Source organism: Balaenoptera acutorostrata, chromosome 8 (assembly GCF_949987535.1).
Source record: "Balaenoptera acutorostrata chromosome 8, mBalAcu1.1, whole genome shotgun sequence".
Classification (NCBI taxonomy): Eukaryota; Metazoa; Chordata; class Mammalia; order Artiodactyla; family Balaenopteridae; genus Balaenoptera; species Balaenoptera acutorostrata.
The window spans coordinates 35506906-35532162 of NC_080071.1; the positions used below are offsets into that span (position 1 = coordinate 35506906).

At 38.6% G+C, this 25257-nt stretch overlaps 1 protein-coding gene across 4 annotated transcripts in view; it reads right to left on the reverse strand.

Annotated features, from left to right (window-relative positions):
• CHN1 (chimerin 1) overlaps positions 1-25257 on the reverse strand; it is a 196499-nt gene that overhangs the window by 17415 nt on the left and 153827 nt on the right. For all 4 annotated transcript variants that reach the window (XM_057551005.1, XM_057551004.1, XM_057551006.1 and 1 more), the window contains one exon: positions 5423-5507. In XM_057551005.1, the coding sequence (XP_057406988.1) occupies positions 5423-5507 (85 nt within the window). The remainder of the gene's footprint in view (positions 1-5422; positions 5508-25257) is intronic.

Consider the following 25257-nt stretch of genomic DNA (forward strand, 5'->3'; position numbering starts at 1 on the left):
CTACCCCAGAGTCTTCTTTTCACAAAGACAATGAAGCTCAGAGAGGCTAAATGACTTGTTCAAGTTGCTCAGCCAGAAACTGGTAGAACTGAGATTTAAACCTTGGCTTCCTAATTCCCAGCCTGTGCTCCTCCCACCGAGTGATATATATACCACTTTTCACCAGCAGTACATCATGTACGCTGAGTTACTGTTTTCAGGGTTGAAGATGAATTTGCTATTTTCAACCTCTTATTCAATGACGTATGTTGTACCTATTATTTGTTGTATATACTTGAGTTTAAAAGGCTCTGCTATATTTTACTGTTACAGAAATCTATATGTGATTTGGCAAGGACTTTTAAAAAGCAGTGATAAAACCTACCCATTATATTCTTGTTTTGTCACATTCTTTCCTAAGTAAGTGGAAATCCAGTAGAAGGCAAAACCGTAAAATTTGGATGCATCCACAGAATATCAAAACATCTGAATGGCACTAATGGTCTGATATTAACATTAACGTTTTCCCTTTGAATGTTTGCAGTTATCTCCCATTTTACACATCAGCAAATGCCTTATTTATTTGCGACTCAGTGAAAACTGGACAAAGAGATGACTGAGCTCATATTTAGGTATTTAACGAGAAGGGAAATGTTTCCTAAACTGATATTCTTTCTTACATTTGGATAAGATTAAACTATGGGACAATATATTATGCTCAATTTTAGAAATAAATTTCAAAGGCCAAATTTTTTGGCAGGATTGGATATGAAGTCCTTCAAAAGACCAAAGGATGGGGTAAAGTCATTAAAGTGAAGTATCGTTATACCCTTAAGTTCACAGTGCAATATACCAGCTCTGCGCTGGCTCTGAAAATTGCTGCTTCAGGGACTAGCAATATATCAATATTTCAGGTTGCCATTAAGACTTTATTTGGTTTTCATACTTATTTATTAAAGTCATATAACTCCTATATAGTTCGATTTCTCCCAGGGAAGCTCTACAGTATAAATGAAAAAAAAAGTCCATAAAAGATTATTTCATTTGTTGCATCTCTTGGTTTGGTAGGTTATTTTTATGTTACAATTAAATCATATTGCCCCCTCCCAATTCTTCAAGTTAATAAGCACAGAATAAACACATGAAAGGAGGAATGAGAAATTCAAATCATATTTCATTCTGTCCTTATTAATCAAGTATTTCTATTAGAATACTAATTTGAGGTTACTTTCAGATTTTCTGGGCTTGATTTCTCTAAAAAACATGCGTGCTTTATATCTAAAAAGCACAGAAACCTATTTTTTGAAATAAATAGCTGATATTATTTATATTCTATTGATAGGATTAAGGGGTAATGTTAATGTGTGTTTTGAAAGGAAAGGTAATCATTCATTCTTTCCTATGAGTGTTCCTATTTTAAATTAATTGCAAATAGAAGTTTTATTTTAAAACATGTCTCTTAGCTGTCCCTACCTCCACCTCCATGCCCACCCAGGAAAAGTGGGACTAGCCCATTTCTAACATGCATCAGAAGTCATTATTTTCACAAGCAAAATTAAGAAGAATACTTTGTTCTTTGGGATATTTATGAAAACATTGCTTTCAATTAAAAGGAGCTACATGAAAGTCGTAAGCAAGTCTAACCAATTTCTCATTGGGTTACAGGGACAAACATAACTTTTCAGGTACAATCAAAGCAGTAATTAAAATAGAAGACATTACTTCCCCTTCTCCAACCTAAAAGTTAAGTGCTTGTATACGCAAAGCAATAAATACATTTTATTATTGGGAAAAAAACTGCTGCCATTTCCTTTTGGGGGCCGGCAGCAATGATAATGATACACTGGAAAAATGAAGTTACTTTCATAAATAACCAACACTAAGTTGATGTGTCTGATTTACAATTATTATCCGGCTTAACTTCTTAGAATATTTTGGGAAGGCTAAAATGAAAACAATTCAGGAATGCTGGTGGAATAATGGTCTTTTTCATGAGAGAGATGTTTGGTGATCTTATTACTTTAACCTATAAGCTTACATTTCACAAAGAAAGGAAAAATGGTCTGGGAAAATTATTCCATCTGAACAACAATGATCCTTTGCACTTAACTTTTGAAGGCCACTTACTTTGCTCGTAAATATTTCAGTAGGAGGATCACCACTCCCAAGCTGCAGTTAGATGGTGTCTTGCAACGTCATTTTACTCACTTCAAAGAAGCCTAAAGTAAGGGAGACTGTGGTAGGTGAGGCGTTTAACGCCGACTGTGGAACCTCACGTTGTGGAGTTGCGGAAAGATCATGTCTGCAATGACCGCATCCCCGTGACCGTCCCTGCTGCCCCCTCAGCTGTCCTCGTCAGCTGTGGGTGCTGAGCAAGCCTAGAGCTTTCAGTACTGAAGGGACAGCTTGCTTGCTATTAGCTGGATTCAGTCTGATTCCTTCAGCTACTCTGCCACCAGCCTGGTGACTGGAACACCACCCAACACTTTGCATAATGTTCAAAAAAAAAAAAAAGAGGGGGGTGGTGGGATACAAAACTGCTGCTTTTGGCAAACATTCCTTTAAAAATTCCTGACAACCTCTCTTCTGCCTTGGTGGATTTTGAAAAAAGAAACCAGAACAAAGCAAGCTGTCTTAGGGATCAAAAGCAGATAAATACATCTCTTTTCTGACAGGCAGTATTACTTCCATTTTTCTTTGGAAGTAAAAGCTTTAATGCTTAGTGGCTAATGTATTAGTCTTCTGTTGCTGCTGTAACAAATAACCATAAACTCCATGGTTTAAAACAACACGAGTATATCATCTAACAGTTCTGGAGGTCAGAAGTCCAAAATCAGTTTCACTGGACTGAAATCAAGGCCTTAGCAAGCCTAAGACCTCCTTCTGGAGGCTCCAGGGGAGAATCTGTTTCTTGCCTTGCCTTTTCCAGCTTCCAGAGGCTGCCTGCATTCATTGGCTCATGGCCCCCTTCCCCTATCTTCAAAGCTAGCAGCATAGCATCTTTGCTCTTTTCTGACCTCTGCTTCTCTTCTTATACCTTTTATCTGACTCAGCCACTTTTGCCTCCCTCTTACAGGGACGCTTTGATTGTGATTACACTTGGCCACTCTGACAGTCCACAGTAATCTCCCCGTCTCAACTTCATTAACTTAATCACAGCGTCTCCTTTGCCATGAGAGGAAACAGTCACAGGTTCTAGGCATTAGGAAGTAGACATCTTTGGGGAGCCAGTGTTCACCCTACCACAGTTAGTTCTCTCTCTCTTGAAGTTCTTAATTCTTTGCATTCTGTTTTATATAAAGTAGATGGCTCAAAGGTCAGGATGAGCCACTTCAGATGAAAGAATCCCACTGTCAATCTAAATGTAATTAGCTGTCATAGAAAACAGAAGTAATTCAAATCCCAACCTTCCACATTTTAAAAAAATGGGTTGACTTGTTCTTATGTTGCTCAGTAATAGGGTTCCAATCACATAGAATATAATGCTTTTGAAGACAAGATATAACATAAAATGAAAAGGCTTTTCTTTACATTGTTGACCTTTACTCACAATAAAAAGTGGAGGCTATTCAAGTGGGTGGCTATGGGATGGGGTGAATCATTTTCTTTCTTCTTTTCCTTCACATTATTACTATCATAAACATTCCAAACATTTCTTCTAAACATGATTTGGGGTTGTAGCATATGGCCAAAGATTATTCACATGTGCTGTGCTAGTTCTCTGCTAATAGCTGACTCAAAATTTCCATGTAGATGGCCTTCACTCTTTCAAAATGTAAACAATAAACATCATCACTCTAGTAAAAGAAAAGCTTTCGAATTAATGACAGTCTTAAAGTGTGTAAGAAACCGTTGCGGTCTCAGCTGGTCAAGGCTATGTCATAAAGGCAAACCAGGCTTATTAAGACGACCATTCTTCGAGCAGGTGATCTGCGCTTTGGAAAGGGTACTCCATTTGCCTTTGAAACACCACAACGACGTGGATGTTCTTAACTACACGACTATGTTCCATTCAAAGGCTCAACCACAACCTTCCTCCAGTTCAAAGGCTCAACCACAACCTTCCTAGTGATGGGTCCTCATCCTGTCTCTGGGTAACCACCAGCCAGAAAGATAATGTCCTCATTTATTCTCTGGGCAGAGACCTGCAAATGGGGCTGTCAGCCCTCTAGGATGTTGGAGGAATTAGACTGGCTCTGAGCTGAGGCTCTCCTTGACGGACACCTCTGCACAGTTCAAAGTCAAGACGTGAGGAATTCTTCCCCCTCCTCATGGCAGCAAGGTCCCTGAATGGACCTGGCTAGTGATACATGCCTGGAACCTTATCATGCCTTAGTGGTGCTAAGGGAGTTATAACTGAAGGAAGGGCGACTCGGAACGTTCACATGCAATGCATACCACACCTTGCTATTCAAAGAAAAGGCAATTTAGAAATAAGAAAAATCAAACCCCAGAAGTTTCTGTACATAATGGACAACAAAAATATTCCGTTAGGAATCATGCCACAAAAGAAATGTGGATTTTTACAGTGCTAAACTTGACAGAATTACTTCAGTTACCATTTTGAAATACTTTACTCTTCACATACATTTTTAGAGTTAAGCTTCAGGCAAAAGACATGTAAGAAGGTATTTTTTAGCTTTTCAATTTAAATAGCAGAAAGAAACTTCTATGACCTAACATTACACATCTGAAATTTAAATAATTATTTTAAAGCCTATACCAGAATTTAGAGGAGTTTGAATAAATGGCCAGTACTCAGTATAGTTGTTCTATACAAATGAATTTCACATGATGTGAATAACTACTTATTTCATAAAGCATTTCAATAAATCCCTGAGTTGGTTATTTCTTTATGTGGAAACCTTCAAGTTTCTAAATTTAAATCTTTATAAAGATGATATGGCATATTCAAGATTTCAAAATGTCACAAACAAAATATTAGTGACTAAGTGGTTTTTCAGAATTTGGTAATCATCTTTTAAGATAAATTCACAGATTTTTTTAAAGCTTCAATTTGATTTCACAAAATTTAGTAAGGACAATTCAGCTTAACAAGTTATCTTTAAAATTCAGTTTCTAAGGCAACAATCATAGGTCCCTGTACACTGCTTTAAAAAAATCATTCTTATAAATTTAGTTGCTGCAACATCAAAGGCAAGGCAAATATAACTGCCTTACTTTTATCTCCTTTTATCAAACTTTCTGAACAAGACAACTTCTCTCTTTTTAATGGACCAGACTGCTGCCCATTAAGTACAAGAAGGTGAAGGGCAGATAAAATATCAATAATCAAACTGGCTGCCTGAGAATCCAGCCTGTTGCATGTTAAGAGCAGACGGGGGTCCAGCCCATTGTATGTGCAGAATAGCAAAGCTCCTCATGAGTTACTCCTTATAGCTTCATAACTTACATAGTCAGGCGAAAAGGGAAGAGCTCTTACCTGCACATCTCACTCCCTGAGCAATGAGTCCCCACATGAAGTTGGCACAGTATTCACACCAGTGCGGCCCCCTGAATGTGTGGACCTGAAAAAGAGTAGTGACAAAGTGGCCCGAGGGGAGATTACAGTTGAGGAGACTATTTCCCTTCCAAGCAGTCATACACAAGCCATAGTCAGTATCAAGAGGCACAGTATGGTTACAGCTAGAAAAACCTTGGTTGAGTGGAACTGCCAAGCAGTTACAATTTCCTTCAGAGCTTGATTTCCTCTTTGCTTTAGAAATGGTGATAAATCAAACCAATATTCTGCTATTTACTTTTGAAAACAATTTCTACAGTGGAATTTTCCAACTGGTCCCCTCCAGCTGGAAGCAGTCTCATCTATGCGCTATACAAGTACGGGCATATTCTGAGTGCTACCGCATGAAGGAGGATGAGGAGTAATGTAGAATCTGTCTGTAAGGATTTTGTCAGATGATCCATCTCCTGTCCTCTGTGACCACAGTTAGGGCCACGGGTGGTGAAGGTGATATTTAGTGGCTGGTTATAACGGAATCATCAAAAAGTGCTAATATCTGTTCAGAACCATTTGATACTGACTATGTTACCAAAAGAAAATGAATATATTTTAGAAACTGCAGAAGCTACAGTTGATCAGAAACCCTGTTTGAATATAGTAATTATTCACTCATCTTTCCAGCTCATAAAGGTTTTACTGCATTTGATTCTTTTATCCCTAAGAAAGGAACCTCCAAAGAAGAAGGATTCAAATGCCAAGATACCTATAGACTTTATGGATAGGAAAGAGAAGCCATTCTAGCTTAACCTAAATGAAAAAATATTGGTAGAATAGAGAAGCAATAAATCCAAATCCCAAACATTAAAGAATAAAAGAAAAAATATCTTGAATATTATCAGTAACACTTTCAGACTTCTGAGCAAATATTGGTTGAAAATGTACTCAAGAATTAAGTTAAAAGAAAAGGGACAGGGAACAAGGAATTTACTAATCTGTATCAAATTACATTTACTTGAGATAATTTCTTACATATATATGATTTCCTCCAGCAGAAAACAGTAATACAAGAGAGTGAAAATCACAAAGTGTGACGATTTGATTTCAACATAAATATCTGCCAAAACAGCTATGGCAAATAATGAAATTCACAGCTAAGACTGTCATTTTTACTACTGTTCTATTTATATAAGTGGTTTTTTGTTTGTTGGTTGGTTATCTATTTTATACACAGTAGTGTGTATATGTTAATCCCAGCCTCCTAATTTATCCCTCCCCCTTTCCCCTTTCCCCTTTGGTAAACATTCTGCTTGGGAAATAAGTTCATCTGTGTCTTTTCCTTCCTTTTAGATTCCACATATAAACGATATCATATGGTATTTGTGTTTCTCTTTCTGGCTTACTTCACTCAGTATGATAATCTCTAGGTTCATCCATGTTACTGCAAGTGGCATTATTTCATTCTTTATGGCTTAGTAGTATTCCATTTGTGTGTGTGTGTGTGTGTGTGTGTATGTGTATGTCTTCTTTATCCATTCATCTGCCGATGGACATTTAGGTTGCTTCCATGTTTTGGCTATTGTAAATAGTGCTGCAATGAACTTTGGGGTTCTTGTATCTTTCCGAATTATGGTTTTCTTCCAATATATGCCAAGGAGTGGGATTGCTGGATCATATGTTAGCTCTATTTTTAGATTTTTAGGGAACTACCATACTGTTCTCTATAGTGGGTGCACCAATTTACATTCCCACCAACAGTATAGGAGGGTTCCCTTTTCTCCACACCCTCTCCAGCATTTATTGTTTGTGGACTTTTTAAAGATGGCCATTCTGACCGGTGTGAGGTGATACCTCACTGTAGTTTTGATTTGCATTTCTCTAATAATTAGCAATGTTGAGCATCTTTTCATATGCCTTTTGGCTATCTGTATGTCTTCTTTGGAGAAATGTCTATTTAGGTCTTCTGCCCATTTTTTGATTGGATAGTTTGTTTGATATTGAGCTATATGAGCTGTTTGTATATTTTGTTGGTCACATAGTTGGCAAATATTTTCTCCCATTCTGTAGGTTGTCTTTTCATTTTGTTTATGGTTTCCTTTGCTGTGCAAAAGCTTTTAAGTTTAATTAGGTCTTATTTGTATATTAGTGATTTTAAATATATATATATATATAAATAAACTTACTTCAAACTTAAGAGCCTACTGAACATAAGACTTACCCTGAATGTAAGATACATATAGTCCATTTAGAAAAACCATGCCAATTAATTTATGACATGCCACTGATTATAAGCTTAATCCCAATTTCAGAGATGTTAAAATGAAAAAAAAAAAAGCATATGGTAGAATCAATGAAATATGGTATATCAGAATTTGAAATACTACTACTACTGGCCAAAATATCCATATAAGGTAGCAGTGGATAACCCAGGGTTCATTCCAAGCAGGTATGTGCTTGTGACTCTGATCACTGCCAAGTAAGCTCAAGTACAAAATGTTGTGCTGATTTTGAAAAGGCGGCCATAATCCCTTCTATGTCTTTTATGGAAAAGGGTCAGGAATGCAGATACAGTTGCTTCTGGATTGTTAATGATGTTCAGAGCCTGTAAATTGAAAGCATTTCCTGGAGTTCCTGAAGCCAAGCTCAAGATCAACTTTCAGATAGTCTGTGATGTCTTTATTTTCTTCTGTGTTCCTCTGAGTGAATAAAACTGGATAAAGTATGTAATCTTGCTTTTAATCTGAGGCGAATGAGTGAAACAGATAGCACTGACTCATGTTTTAAAAGTTATATAATCATGAAATAGCTAGAGAATTGTGAAGTTATTTTTAGGGGAAGTCTCAGGATAATCCAGTTTTACTTAACTTGGTAAGGTTAATAAATTGGATTAGAAGTGTGGAGGAAGTCCCGGTTTTGTACCTGCCAGTTACTCATGATAAAGGGTGTTGAAGTTCTACTGGTATGTAAACCACTGAAACAGAGAAGAGCTCTTGGCAAACACAACTGGGTACTGAGATATTGTGATAGAACCAATTCCCTTCCTCACCTTCACAAAGCAGAATGAATGTGGCCTTTTGAAAACCTTGGGGCATTTCTTCATATTACATATGCTGAAGGAAGGGTTTCACTGTCCAAGCGGCCCAATGTTCTCTAATCAGAGAATCACACGTATATCTCAGAAAGTAATCTTCAGGAAATTGTTCTTTATACATTTCCTTCTTGGACAGGTCTTTATAAAGGCAGCTTGCCACTTGGGGCTGGTTTTAGTGGTGGTGGTGTTTTTACTTTCGTTTTTTTAAACCGTTTGTAAGGCAGGTTATGTAGCTCTCCAGGAAATGGTTCTAGAAGTAGGCCTTGAAGCACTGGAAGCTTACTAAACTTGTATTTGTATAACAGGATTTAACTGGATTCCCTTTTGAATTTTTTTATCTAAAATTTGTTATTTCTTAAATTTTGTTTGTTTTGTGACTTTCATGACGCTGCATTGTATTTGTAAAAATGGAGTATTGTAGTCTTTTTGTCTTTTTTATTCCCCTAGAGGTCATCAAAACAAATAGACGTCACTCATTAATTATTTTTATTCATTCGTAAACGTTTATTAGGTGATGACATATACAAAGATTAAACCAAATATTGGCTCAAGGAATTCACCATAGGTTTCTCCTGTTAAATATAATGTGAAAAGCCTCTTCTGAAAGTGTCTGCAAAGTGTGAGGGTAGCTGGGGTGGGCACTGCTCGGGTATTACGTGTGAGCTGCGGCTTCCGGGATGAGCAGGGTCAGCCAGGTGAGCAGATCAGGCCTGAATGGGGGTCGGCGTGTTGGAGCGGGGTGCATTAGGTGACCCTAATGACTGGCGTGGCAAGAGCTGAGAGGCAGACGGGGCCTCTTCCACGCCTACAAATGTATACTTTGTTCAGTCAGCAATGCAGGGCCACTGAAGATTTTTAAGGAAAGTGACACAGTCGAGGGGACAAGGCTGGAGGAAGACAGACTAGGTAGGGTGCTACAGCAGTAGTCCAGGTAACAGATGACACGGATCTGAACTCGGGCAGTGCTGATGGAGAACATGGGGCAGAATCAACAGCGCTTGGTGACTAACTGAATCGGAGGCAAAGGAGAGAGGAAGAACGAGGGCTAACTCTTAGGGGGAAGATGGCATTAACAGGGGGAAGAGAAGTAGAAGAACAGGTTTGGAAGTGAGGTGGGAGGGAAACAGTGGAAGAGATGGAAATGGCTGATTGAAGATTCCTGAGAAACAGGAGGTAACCCATGGAGTAAGGTTCCTGAGGGCATCCAATGGAGATGGGAGCCAGGGCAGAGGGATTAGTTTTGAATAAGAGAAAACTCAACTCTTCCCTTCCCTGTGTTGGCAGGGCCAAGGGTAAGGGGGAGAGGATGGCTGTGCAGTGCAGGAGTGGTGGGGGCCTGGAGGCAGAAGGCTAAGGGAGTTCATACTCAATGGTCTAGTTTCTGTGTGTTAGGAAGTAAGTTCAGTCATGGAACCAATGAAGAGTTTAGAAAAAGTGGGGAATAGGAACTGGAACTGGCCAGAAATTCAGAGAAGGGCTGTTGGACTTGAAAGCAAGCTTCTTTCCTGGATGTCGTTACAGTCATACTATAACAGTGTCAAGTGCATTAAAGAAAAAGTGACAAATACTTTCTTTTAAAAAGGGTGATTGTGTTATATTTGAGCTTTATCTAAATGTTTTCTTTTATATGCAGTTTTACATTATCAGTGATGTTTATATCACATATTTTACCAATTCAGAAAAAGATATCTTTAACAAGTCAGTTGCACAAATTGTACAACTTAGAATAGCTCTGCAGTTGTTCTCCTCTACCTAGCATGACAGAAACAGGGCGTTGTTCCCGCAGATGAGGCTCTAGGGCACTGACACCTGCAGATAATTCTGCTTCCTAGATATGGGTGTATTTTGATTACCCGTCTCAGAATGATCAAATCAGAATGTAACAGGCATTCAAAACGCAATAATTAAAAGGTCAAAAGTTGCATCTTGGGGGTTCTTTCTGCTTAGGAGAATGCTAAGAAAGAGCTAGGGTGGGACCTGGTAGAAAGGAGGCCTGAGTGGTTCACAAGGAGTGCAGGAGCTCGGGCCAAGCCCTGGTTTATAAGACAGAGTGACTTGTGTCTGTGATTCCCTGTAGTGTAGCAGACGCCCTTAGACATCTGCACAGGTCAACACTCAGGGAATCAAGATTACTGACGTCTTCATAACAGAACACAATGAACACTCATTAGGTGACATTTTCCATTTTTAGGGGATTTCAATTCTAAATTGCCCCAGATTTTTATGTTTTCATAAGTTTGTGTTTTAGTTTTCCTGTCTCTTCTTTTTTTTTTTTTTTTAAATTATTTATTTATTTATTTATTTATTTATTTATTTTTGGCTGTGCTGGGTCTTCGGTTCGTGCGAGGGCTTTCTCTAGTTGCGGCAAGTGGGGGCCACTCTCCATCGCGGTGCGGGGACCGCTCCTCATCGCGGTGCGGGGACCGCTCCTCATCGCGGTGCGCGGGCCTTTCACTATCGCGGCCCCTCCCGCTGCGGGGCACAGGCTCCAGACGCGCAGGCTCAGCAGCTGTGGCTCACGGGCCCAGCCGCTCCGCGGCATGCGGGATCTTCCCAGACCAGGGCTCGAACCCGTGTCTCCTGCATTAGCAGGCAGATTCTCAACCACTGCGCCACCAGGGAAGCCCTTCCTGTCTCTTCTTATTCTCCAAAGTTGTTGGCTCTTTTTCTTTCCTCCTAACCATTCTCCCTTTTCCATCCATCAGTTCTCAGTTACGGACCAGGAAATCTGATAACTTTGCTAGCACTGGATATAAATCAAGAAAATGTGTCATCTATCTTCCTCTTGAAGGTGTTAAGAAACCAAACCAAATGAAACCCACCAGATTTCTGGTTTCTTGTAGCTGAGGCTGAGGGACAGTGGTCTTGTGAGAAAGGAGGTGTTAGCATCTTGTTTTTTATTCTGTGACATTCTTTAGGCTCTAGTTATTGTTTCTTATAAGCAGAAGCCACCTCTGTTTCTGCTGTTTACTGTATGACCATAATGACATACACTGGCTTTATAAGGTGGGAAAATAACCAATTCCTTTATAAACAGGACTGTTTCTTCCTTAGAGTTATTTAAACAAATCACTTGATCATTTTATAAAAAAGGGATTCGTTTGGGGGATGTTTTGGTAACAATCAGCATCATCATATAACAGTATTAGTGAGGTCAGAGATGGTCCTGAGAAAAGTAACCTCGTAAGTTGGCCACAAGTATTTTTTTTCTAGGCCACCTCCAAAGCTTTTGGTACATCTTGACAAATGAAAGTGAAAGAGTACACGGCTTGAATTATACCTTCATGAACAAAGGGCATAGCAACTTGTTTTAAAGACCTCTTCTCTTTTGCAACTGGAAAAAGGACAACTTTATTACCATGGCATCTGAGATTGCTCTCACCTGTGAATACCTCCTGTCACATCAATCACCTTAAAACTGGAGATGAAAGACTGGATTAACTAATGGACCCAAAAGAGTCTGTCACAGGGAGGGCACTGGTCAGAAGCAGGCTGAAAAGGACAGACAGCGAGGGAGATGAGTGGGCTGAGAGGCCCACGTGGCACAGGCCAAGGGTCCTGTGTCTCCTGAGTACTGGCCTAGGTAAAAGCTGAAGCCATTCTCACTGGGCCTACTGTTATACTGACCCAAACCCTGGCTTCTATAAGAAAACCAGCATGTCTGCTTCTCATGTTTCTGATGTTCACATCTCCAGTTTGAATGTCAGTAACAGAAACAATGGAAAAGAATTCCATGCTATTAGAAGAGAAAGAAAAATTCAGCACATCTTCATTATCCCTTCCAAGCCATAACACTACCTCTAGAAATAAGCATGAATGCAAACACCCAAGGAGCATGCCTGCAAAGCCTGCTGCAAATGTAAACTATGTTGGAGGCAATAAGAACGTTGGGGGAAATGAAATTGTGCTTGAGAAGGTGGGAATGACATTTCAGCTGCCGCTCTTCATTTGGGAGGCCCTGATGAGTCAGTTTCTCCAGCACGGTACTGGGCAATGAAGGGAGAGAACAGATGATCAAAATCGAAACGAAAGGAACATAGGTAGGCAGGCAGCTGGGCAGGAAAGGCTTTCTCTCTCTTTTTTTTTTCTTTTCCATTTTTATCTTTAGGGCAACCAGAATGTACTCTTTTAAGTAACCGATTTTAGTCTCACCAAGATGGCTTGATTTTGATCCAAAAGATTTGGAATTTAGAATTTGGGTCCTAATTTGACCTCTTCAGTTAAAGTATATGTTGATTTATACTAAGTAATGAGAAGAGAATGGAGAACATTGGCTATGATCATTAACAACAAATACATAAAATTGTATAGAGGTTCCCCATAGGGAAAAAAGGTAGGGAGGGGGAACTTAAAAATAGGAGTATCTTTAGTTTCAAAGCAATACCTTCTTGCCTTGTTATTTAAACTATTAGTGGTCTTAACATTCTTCAGGAAAAATCTATAACAAACAGTAAGGTTTGGGTACGGTTAAGCCAGCAGCACTGATAATCACGCTGACTATGCCTCCCCTTCTTGTCCTGATGGAATGGACATGAAAGGTGGTGCCCACACCAGGAGAGGCAGAAGGAATGCCCGGAGCACTTGCTGAAACATGGCTTCGAGCAGTACTTGGGGCTGGTGAGTGCCTGGTATAGGAGGAGGGGCACACCCTCTGGCCGGCGGCAGACAGGATCTAGGAGGTTCTGTGTGCATGGGGGCACTGGACAGCTGGCGAAGGGGCGCAGGTGCTAATAACGGCTTCTACAACTGGCTGCTACACATGATTGTGCAGGGACTCTGTGAGGCACACACTTCACCTCACAAGTAGTTAACACCGTCAGAAGTATTACTGTGAAAAGCATGACAAATGACAGAAAACTCAGTGACCTAATGTTTCAAGAGTGAGAAAACTGTTCAAAATTGAGGGAGATAACTATAAAAGCCTGCTGGACATAAGATGGTCATACCGCAAATAAGTGGTATCCCCTTAAATATGAGAAATAACTACAGGAAAAAGCTGATATAACATGGTTAGGCTATGACAACACTAGTCGTACTTTACTAGTAGGGCTATTACTAGGACAATATTAATAATTTAGCTCTGCTTCCACATGAAAAACATAAAAATGGTTTTTATTAATCAGTATATAAAACAATACTTTAAACATGCACAGAAAAAATAATGAATTATTATCAATTCTACTCACACAGTCCATTCACCATAATCCTATACAGGGCCTTACTAACAAAGTTTAAATTTCTTTATGGCTTCCTTCATGATCTACATTTCCCTATCAACACTAGCCCAATGAAGGAGAAATATCTAAAATTACAGCTGAGGGACTTCCCCTGGCGGTCCAGTGGTTAAGACTCTGTGCTTCCACTGCAGGGGGCACAGGTTCGATCCCTGGTCAGGATCCCGTGCTGCGTGGTGTGGCCAAAAGTAAATAAATAAAGTTTCAGCTGAGCTGATGTGGTGCAAATGAACTTGCTGAGAATCATACACAACCACATTAACGCTGGAACACGAACGTAGTTTCTGGTGTCAAGGTTCTGTTCTAAGCTGCAAGAGTGGCCCCTTGCACAAAGCCATCGACTTGAAATCCTGGAATCAGGCAGTGGAAACACCAAAGTAATCAAGGCATTTATTTTATTTATTTATCACATTACAAGGTACAGTTTGTATAATAAATAACAATAAATATCACCCAGTAATTAAAAAACACTTTCCATTTCAAAATATGGGTGTTTAAAGTATTAAAAACCCTATAATTTAATGTTTAGCCATTTTCCAGGTTTCAGAAGCAAATTTCTTTTTAATTTCTTTTCATAGGAGCTCTAATGAGAGCTTTACCTCTAAACTGAATAACGGTTAAAGTTTAAACATGTCACATGCCATACCTAAAACACTTCTACTTTGACAGTTTAGTTTCATTACTTGGAATAATGTTTGCATTCAAATACCAGTAGTAAAAAATATCGACACAGTGAATCAATACTTCAAAATACCGATCTCCTAAAGTTGTATTATGAAGGTATTGATATAACAGGAAAATAAAATCAATGAATCAACTTGGTTGTGCAATAAAATCCACTGTATAATACACAGCTGAGTGACAGATAATCTCTATACCACATTGCAGTATGTAAACTGAACACTGAGAGACAAAAAAAGCCTCAGACTAATCCACGTTATCTTATGATCCATAATTCCACAAAGCCTCAAAGTCTGTACTAATATTAACATTTCCACAAAACCAGATTTCAATTTCTCTTTGGTTGGGTTGTAAATATGTCATCTAAAGAAGTTTGCTGTTAAAACATATTATATTATGAATAAAGTATTCCTCTAATACACCTGGAAAAAGGTTTGACTAAAATGTGCAAAAAAATTATTAAACTATGTAGTTCAAACCCTTTTTAAAGCTCTAGTAAAAGAGATCCAGATTTTCTCTATTGTTTTTCTATTGGTTTAATTGGGTCTTTTTCTAGTTTCCTAAGGTGGAAGCTAATTGATTTGACCCTTTTTTTCTTTCCCCAAATAAGCACTTAATGGTACAAATTTCACTTTAAGCACTACTTCAGCCACATTCCACAAATTTTGATGTGTTGTATTTTTCTTTTTATTCAGTTCAAAATATTTTCCAATGTCCCTCTGATTACTTCTTTAATTCATGAGTTATTTAACAGTTGTTTAATTTCCAAATATGTGGGAACATTTTCAGATATCTGTTATTGATTTTGAATTTAATTCTGTCGTGGTAAGAGCATATACTTTGTATGATTTCAGTCCTTTTACATTTATTGACACTTGTTTTATGGCCCAGAATATTGTCTATCTTGGTGAATCTTTCATGTTCACTTGAATAGTATGTGTATTCTGCTGTTGCCAAGTAGAATACAAATATCAGCTAGGTCAAATTGGTTGATACTGTTGTTCAAGTCTTCTAAGTCCTTACTAATTTTCCATTTGTTCTATTTGTCTATTTGTCCTATCTCTGAGAGAGAAGTGTAGAGATCTCCATCTCTAATTGTGGATTTGTCCATTTCACTTTTCAATTCAGTTGTTGCTTTACATATTTTGAATCTCTGTTTTTAGGTGCCTATAAAATTTAAATTATGTCCTCTGAATGAATTTTATTTTTTATTAATTAATTATTTATTTTTGACTGTGTTGGGTCTTCGTTGCTGCACGCGGGCTTTCTCTAGCTGCGGCAAGCGGGGGCTACTCTTCGTTGCAGTGTGAGGATGTCTCGTTGTGGTGGCTTCTCTTGTTGAGGAGCACAGGTTTTAGGTGCACGGGCTTCAGTAGTTGTGGCACACGGGCTTAGTTGCTCTGCGGCATGTGGGATCTTCCCAGACCAGGTATTGAACCCACGTCCCTTGCATTGGCAGGCGGATTCTTTTTTTCTTCTTCTTTTTTTATTAATTAATTTATTTATGGCTGTGTTGGGTCTTCATTTCTGTGCAAGGGCTTTCTCTAGTTGCGGCAAGCGGGGGCCACTCTTCATTGTGGTGCGCGGGCCTCTCACTATTGCGGCCTCTCTTGTTGCGGAGCACAGGCTCCAGACGCACAGGCTCAGTAATTGTGGCTCACGGGCCCAGTCGCTCCGTGGCATGTGGGATCTTCCCAGACCAGGGCTCGAACCCGTGTCCCCTGCACTGGCAGGCAGACTCTCAACCACTGCGCCACCAGGGAAACCCTGGCAGGCGGATTCTTAACCACTGTGCCACCAGGGAAGTCCCCTCTTAATGAATTTTAATGTTTTTACTGCCAATAATATTTATTCTGAAAACTATTATGTTTAGTATAAATATAGCTATTCTAATTTTCTTCGAATTATTGTCTATATGGTATATCTTTTTCTTTTTACCTCTCTGTGTCTTTAAAGTGGATTTCTTGTGGATAGAATATAGTTGGGTCTCGGTTTTTAAATCCAATCTGACAACAACCTCTATCTTTTAATGGAGTGTTTAGTCTAGTTCCATTTAATGTAACTATCAGTATAACTGGGTTTAAATCTGTTATCTTGCTTTTTCTTTCTGTATATTCTGTTTGTTCTTTTTTCTCTTTTCTTGAATAATTTTGGATAAATTACGTACTTTTTATGAATCCATTTTGCCTCCTCTATTAGCTTATAACTATTTTATTCTTTAGAGTTCTAAGGTTTACAGTACACATCTTTAACAATATTATACTCTACCCTCAATATTATACCACTTCATGTATACTGTATCTTACAACAGTACATTTCCACTCCTCCCACCCTGTACTTTATGATATTGTTATTTGTTTTACTTGTACAAACTACATATTACTATTTTTGCTTTAAACAGTAAATTTATGTTTTAAAAAACACTAAAATGAAGGAAAAGAAACATATTTTACACTTACCTATATGTTTACCATTTCTGGCATTCTTTATTGTTTTGTACAGATCTAAATTTCCATCTGGTATTATTTTCCTTCTGTCTGAGGAACTTCCTTTAATATTCTTATAGCATAGGTCTCTTGGTGATGGATTCACTCAGTTTTTCTTTGTTTAAAAAACAAACATTTTATTTTGTCTTCATTTTTGAAAGATAGTTTTGCTGGATATAGAATTCTAGGTTATAGTTTTTGTTGTTGTTGCGTACTTTGAAAATGTTATTCCATTGTCTTGCATAGTTGCTGATGAGAATTTTGCGTCATTCTTTATTCATCTGTATGTAACAAGTATTCTTCCCACTTCCCCTGCTGTTTTTTAAAGAACTTTGTAAAATATGTAAGAGTACCAGTGACAAAGGAAAATAATCCATGTTTCTTCTGCTGACATATTTTTCCTACATTGAAATAATCTTAAAGATGCTAAGAAAAAAAACAGTAGTGTAATTTTCTTCTTTTAAAAAAATGTACTTCTAACTCCAAGTACACTGAAGTTAGATTGATTGGCATTGTCCCACTGGTCACTGATGCTGTGCCCCCCACCCCCCACCGAACTTTTGATTCTTTCTGTCTTCCATTTTGGTTATTTTTTTATTGCTATGTCTTCTGGTTCACTAATCGTGTCTTCTGTGGTACCTAGTATGCCATTAATACCATCCAATGCATTTTAAATTTCAGGTATATTTTTCATCTCTAGAGATTCCATTTGGATTGTTTTAAATAGTTTCCATTTCTTTCCTCACTGCAGCCTTTAGTCTACTGCTAATTCAGTCATGTTACTAAGATGATACCATTTTGAGGACTTTTAAACAATGCCTTATGTTTTATGATGTCTTTCTATTCCGACTGGTGGGCAAAACTATACGCAGCCCAGGGACAATTTCAGTAATTATTCAGCCTATTGCTTTCTGGTGGTTTTCTGATAGTTTTTTCTCATGCAGGTGTAGATAAGTACCAAAGACTCCTGAAGACTCCTATGCAGATCTCCAGAGCTCTTTCTGTGTACAGCTCTGTCCCCCAGGTACGCTGCCCCAGAAATTTTAGCTGCTTTGTCTTGCCAAACTCCAGTCTCTGTGTCCTCAACTTGGTTAGACCAGCAGGTCCTCTTTGGATTCCGGCTCCAGGTGCTGTGGCCTAGAAACTGCCTCCAGGCAGTGAGAGCAATCTTAAGACTCGTCTTGTTTGTGTTCCTTCTTTAGGTATCACAGAACTGTAACACCTGTTGTTCAATGTCTGACTGTTGTTTTATATACTTTTTATGGTTTGCTAGTTGTGTAAGATGGGAAGGTATATCTATTTCTTCCATGGCTTCCATGGCTGAAAGTGGGAGTTCAGATTATATTCTTGTTTCTAAAACTGATCTTTCATTTGAGCTTGAACTTGACGTTAACCTAATCAGCAATTCTCAATGCCCTTTATATAGGCTGAACTGCTTCAGGATTCTTTTACCCTCATGCTCTACAAGCATGCTTCTCTCAGCAAAGTGTTACATTAACATTGTTGTATTCAGTAGGCTGTATAGTAGGGTCTTGTAACTGGTGATTTCATTTGTCATTTAATGTTGTAGTGGGCATTTCTTATTTTTTAGCCATGCAGAATAGATGTCTTGTCTTTGTATAATGGTCCTCAATCCATGTGAACTGTATGGAGCTGATCCTATTCCAAGCTCCAGGGGAGGGTATGTGACCTAGATCTAAGCCAATAAGCACATTCCATTCTCCTAAACCAGAGCTAATGGTTCACAGATGGGCATACAAGATAACTGTGTGAATGCCTACCAGGCCTAGACCTTTTGCTCAAATAGTCTCTTTTTCGGAGCTGACTAGAATCTGAGAATATACACAGCTGGAGCCTTTGCCAGCCATCTTGTCACCAGAGGGAGCCTAAAAAATGAAGACAGAGCTGGAAGACAGGATTCTGGTAGCATTTTAAGCCCCTGGGCTAAGGGATACCTTCAACTAACACTGAACTTTTCCTACTATGTGAGTTAATAATTTCCCATTTTACCTCCATGAGCATGGGCTGGGCTTTCTGACACTTGCAATGGAAAGTCTCCCATCTGTTCCATCAAATGGTAAATATCAGTCATGGGTTCCAAGTGGATTTTTTAAAAAGACACACTGAAGCAATGTCATACAATTGTGGATTAATGAGCTGTAATAGCAAACCATCAAAGCAAAATCACATACCTCCAAGAGATGGACCTTCTCTTTATGAATGCACTGTGCAAGCTTGTAAGGCAGAGCCACAAGCAGCCATCAGGGTGTGGGACATGTAAGGGCTAGAACTCCAAGAAAAGGGAGTTCTACAAAAAAGAAAGAACGAGCCTGACATTTTAGGCCTGATCTGGGCAAATCCATTCACATAGCCAAAAACGTCATCTCTACTACAACAGTCTTGAGGATATCATCTACCACGTCAAGAAGCCTCTGGCCCCCATGACCTAAAAATGAATATATTCTTTTCTTTTTAATTTTTGTCTGGATAACGCTTTAAAAAACACACCCAGTTCTACTTTTGCTCCCCCCAAAATATAAACATGTAGAAAATAAGCAGCTGACAATGTTCTTCAGAAGTGTAACATCACTGGGCTATTTCCCCTTTTCTTTTTAGCTTTCCTATTTTGCAGCCAGAAGAATAGTAAGATAATTTAATATGAGAAGTTAGTAAACCTGAAAAAAAGCTATTGGTATGGTATTTATCAGGAAAATAATCTGTAGTGGTTTTCAGATACCAGCAGTGCTGTGGTAAAATATCTAAGAAAGAAAAATCAGTATCTGCATGTGTTCTCTTCACTTAAAAAATTCTTTCCTAGATTTATATTCCACTTCCTTTGGTGTTTATGCATGTCTCTCTTTTTTTCTCTGCCCTTTGGGCAATGATATTTTTGTGTCAGATACTATTACATACGAATAATGAATGCTGACTAATAATGATAATAATTGTACTGAGATATAGGGAAGTAAGATGTTATGACATGTACACAGTCAAAGCATGTGCTTGAGGAATATTTTACTAAAGCCACAATAGGCTTCACTATTAAGTAAGACTCTTTGTCCTCCGAGGAATGTTGATATAGTGTGTCACAAAGAAGATGAAGTATAAAAGTATAATTTGTCAAACAAGGTTTTGGAAAACAGAAATGAAATATTATACATGTATCTCTCCTATTAACTTACCAAATAAGCAGAATAGAATTAAGACTTAATCCTCAGTTAAATCTGGGGGTGGGGTGGGTGGGATGGATATATGATACAAATGACTATAAAAAGTTGCCTTTAAAGTACTAACATGTCCCAAATCCTTGAAGGTTAGATTACTGTGTGGACAAAAACTAAAATATTAAGAGAACAGGATTCTGGAGGAGGTGACTTTTTAAAATTGTGTGTTCTTCCTAAGGATTTATTTACATCCTTAGCTTGTTATTGTGTCAGGAGTCACATGCCAGGCCGATTCTCTACTTTGGGATAAATTTTGGAGAAACCAAATTTTCTAAACATTAAATCAGCAGGATATACATACATGATGGAAATCATCAATACCATATTAGATGCAGTTGTCTACCAGAGGGTCTCAAATTAGGATACTGGTTGAAAATAAGAACTAGGATAGGTGCTGGTGAGAGAGAGAGTGCCAGGCTCCTCCTTAAGGCGTTTAAAAGTGGCAACGCTAACATCTTAAAGGCTGGCCTCAGGTTTTGTTTTATTTTTAAATTGTTTGGTTTTTAATTTCATAAAAGACATGGTACACCTAGTATGTTCCACTAACAGTCTCCTAGTAAAAACAAACTTGCAAATCTCTCCCCAAATGTTAAATTACTCTCTAATATTTTTTGTTTCTTAATTCCATAAAAGAAATAGGACACCTAATAAGTTCCACTAACAGTCTCCAAGTAAGAAAAACTTCCAAATCTCTCTCCAAATTTGAAAGCAACAAAAGCAAAAATAGGCAAGTGAGACTACATCAAATGATAAATCTTCTGCACAGCAAAGGAAATAATCAACAGAGTGAAAAGGCAACCCATTGCTGTATCATAATAAAGTTTTAATTTTTTGAGGAACCTCCATAATGTTTTCCATAATGGCTGTACCAATTTACATTCTCATCAACAGTGTACAAGAGTTCCCTTTTCTCCACATCCTCGCCTACACCAGTTATCTTTTGTCTTTTTGACAACAGCCATTCTAACAGGTGTGAGATGATATCTCACTGTGGTTTGATTTGCATTCCCCTGATGATCAGTGATGCTGAACACCTCTTCATACAGCTGTTGGCCATTTGTATATCTTCTTTTGAGAAAGGTCTATTCAGGTCCTTTGCTCATTTTTAAATCGAATTTTTTTGTTTGTTTTTGGTTTTTTTGCTATTGAGTTGTATGACTTCCCTATATATTTTGGATATTAACCCCTAATCAGATATATGATTTGCAAGTATTTTTCTCTTATTCCATAGGTTGCCTTTTCACTCTGCTGTTTCCTTTACTGTGCAGAAGTTTTTAGCTTGATGTAATCTCACTTGTCTATTTTTCTTTTGCTGCCTATGCTTTAGTGCCATATCTAAATAATCACTGCCCAGACCACAGTCAAGAATGTTTTCTTCCCCTCTACTTTCATCTACTAGTTTTTTGGTTTCAGGGCTTATATTTAAGTCTTTAATCTGTTTTGAGTTGGTTTTTATAAATGCTGTGAGATAGGGCCAATTTCATTCTTCTGCATGTGGATATTCAGCTTTCCTAACATCATTTATTGAACAGACTATCCTTTCCCCATTTAGTGTTCTTGGAACCCTTGTTGAAGTTCAGTTGACCGCAGATGTATGGATTTATTTCTGGGGTTTCTAGTTCATTCCATTGGTCTACAGGTCTGTTTTTATGCCAGTACCATACTGTTTTGATTATTGGAGCTTTGTAATATATTTTGAAATCATTAAGTGTGGTGCCTTCAATTTTGTTGTTCTTGCTCAAGATTGCTTTGGTTATTTAGGATATTTTGTGGTTCCACATGAATTTTAGGATGTCTTTTTCTATTTCTGTAAAGAATGTCATTGGGATTTTGATAGGCATTGCATTGAATATGTAGATCACTTTGGATAGTATGGACATTTTAGCAATATTAATTCTTCTAATCCATGAAATGATGAGTTTCTCTTGAGTTAAGTACAATATTTAAAGTTCTCTAGCTCCATAAAGTGGCTATGAAGAAGTATAAGCAACTATGTGCAAACCAACAAAAACCTTGTGAAATGTTTCCTTTTGGAGTATTAATGTTAGGCAGTAACCCTTCCAATGACCTTAATGATCTAGATCTACACTCAAGGTGTCATAACCAGTTCCCCAGCCAGCATTACAAAACACAAGAAGGATAGACAGGACTGAGGTCGAGAGGGCCACAGTGCTGGGGTGCAGTGTACAGGCCTGGATGGAAGTGCATGATGAGTCGCTGTGGTCCTACTCACCACCAGCAGCGGCAGAAGTAAAAAGTGGAGCAGTGTGTGTTCATTTTTTTTTTTGTTTTTTGGCTTCCATATCATCTGGTAAGTACTATACTGGATAGCAACGGAAACACAGTGCCTACAGGGACTTTACAGATGATCTTGTCTAATCTCTTAGTTTCTCTCCATCACCCTCTACAAGTTTGACTGCCCTAGACAGAGAGAACTGCCCACTATGCTCTGATCTTTATTTATTTATTTTTAAATGGAATTCTTACAGTCTCTTTTTTAAATTTTTATTTATTTATTTATTTATTTATGGCTGTGTTGGGTCTTTGTTTCTGTGCGAGGGCTTTTTCTAGTTGCGGCAAGTGGGGGCCACTCTTCATCGCGGTGCACGGGCCTCTTATTATTGCGGCCTCTCTTGTTGCGGAGCACAGGCTCCAGACACGCAGGCTCAGTAATTGTGGCTCACGGGCCTAGTTGCTCCACGGCATGTGGGATCTTCCCAGACCAGGGCTCGAACCCATGTCCCCTGCATTGGCAGGCAGATTCTCAACCACTGCACCACCAGGGAAGCCCTGATCTTTATTTTTATCTTCCCTTGCAATGGGCCCACATTAAGAATCAGGAACTTTGTGTGTGTATACATATCCATATCCATGAATAATACAGAAATTTATAATATAATTCAGTTTAATCTCCTACTTGGAAAAAAACATTATGTATTCTTTTAAAATGTTTGTTGGACACTCCATGTTCACATCCATGGGAGAAGCAATGGTGAGTGACATTATTGCTGAAGGTTAATTATGAGACATTCCAGGTTTACCATTTCCATTTTGTCATGTTGCATTTAACTTCTTTTAAATTACTATTAATTCAAAACAATATTCAAATTTCTGAGAACTTAAAATGTGAACACAGATTCTCCAGTCAAATATAACATGATATTTTGGGTTTTATTTCATTTTAAAAACTCACGTGAATTTGATTTAAAAAATTTTGTAACAATATAGGTTTTAAGGTCATTAGAAAAATCTATTTTTGTGTCAAAATTTCCTGCTGCATGAAAGTAGTTTCAAAATAACAACTACTTCCACCACCACAACAAAGGTCCCCCATCTCACACCGTGTGCTCATTTATTTAGTGATTCAATGGATGCTTCTTGAGCATCTACAAGTCATTTTACTAGATATGGGGACAAGGGAAGGAAGAACAAAGGGAGAAAAGATGGTGGGAGGTGGTGTTATGATGGTTGGTGGAAATAATACAAAGGACGTGGTAGATAACGGTCCTGGAATATGACATTTCACTGACTGTTAATATAACTAGTTAAACTATATGTGAAAGAATATTTTTTAACAATGGAAAAGAGAATAATTACATTAACAAATCTAATACTTCTCAATATAATTTAATCAGAGAATTTAAGAGCTGTTGGAGAACTTATAGATCATGTAGTTTAACTCCACATTTTATACTAAATCTATTTTTGTTGTTTCATCTTGTATTTTTTTCTCAAATGTGAATCAAATGAAGACCATAGGGCTCAGATTTGTCTGTGTCCTTCAAAGGAAAGGAAGGACCACTTTCCACAGGAGTGCTTGCCATTTCTAACCTTCAGCTTATCAAACAGCAGGACATCTGGTCTGGTGGCCAGGATTGACAGGTTAACTATTATCACTATATCCCAAGTCCTGAATCAGTAATTTTTTAAATATTATAAGGTTCATGTTATAGAGTTAATTTAATTACATTACCAATTAATATTTCAGGGTTCATTGCTTACCTATTATCTTGGCAACATTAAATCTATTAATATGTCACATCTTTCATTTCTGTGTAGAACGCAAGTGTCTGAAACTCTAAATTCAACCAGTCACCACTTCAAGACTACCTTAGAGAAGAACTAAATTCATATTTTAAAGTATCTATAATTCTTCAGCAGCCTTTTTGCCCGAGGAACTGTGGTCTGAAGTGAAGCATGCAAAGCCTCTGCATGCCACCCCTGATGAGCAAGTGACACTAGACTCAGCATGAAAGAAAAGAAAAAAAAAAGAGGAGACAAGATGGCGGAGTAGAAGGAAGTGAGCTCACCCCTTCTTACAGAAACACCAAAATCACAACTAACTGCTGAATAACCACCAACCAAAAAATGCTGGAACCTATCAAAAAAGATACCCTACATTCAAAGACAAAGAAGAAGCCACAAGGAGAAGGTAGGAGGGGCACAACTGTGATAAAAAAACAAATCTCATACATGCCGGGTGGGTGAACCACAAACTGGAAAATAATTGTACCACAGGAGTTCTCCCACAGGAGTGAAAGTTCTGAGGCCTGTATCAGGCTCCCCAGCCTGGGGGGTCTGGCAATGGGAGGAGGAGACCCCAGAGAATCTGGCATTGAAGGCCAGCAGTGTGTGATCCCACAGGACTGGGGTAAACAGAAACTCCACTCTTGGAGGGTATACACAGGGTCTCGTGCACACCAGGACCCAGGAGAAAAACCGGTAACCTCATAAGAGACTGGGCCAGACTTACCTGCTAGTATTGGAGGGTCTCCTGCAGAGGCAGGGTGCTGGCTGTGGTTCACTGCAGGGACAAGGACACTGGTGGTTGCAGTTCTGGGGAATACTCATTGGCATAAGCCTTCTTGGAGGCTGCCATTTTCTCACCAAGACCTGGCCCCCACCCAACAGCCTGTAAGCTCCAGTGCTGGGATGCCTCAGGCCAAACAACCAACAAACAGGGCAGGAACACAGCCCCACCCATAAGCAGACAGGCTGCTTAAAGTCTTCCTGAGTAAACAGCTGCCTGATTAACACACCCCCTGACCCAGCCCTGCTCACCAAAGGGACAAGACCCAGCTCCACCCACTAGTGGGCAGGTACC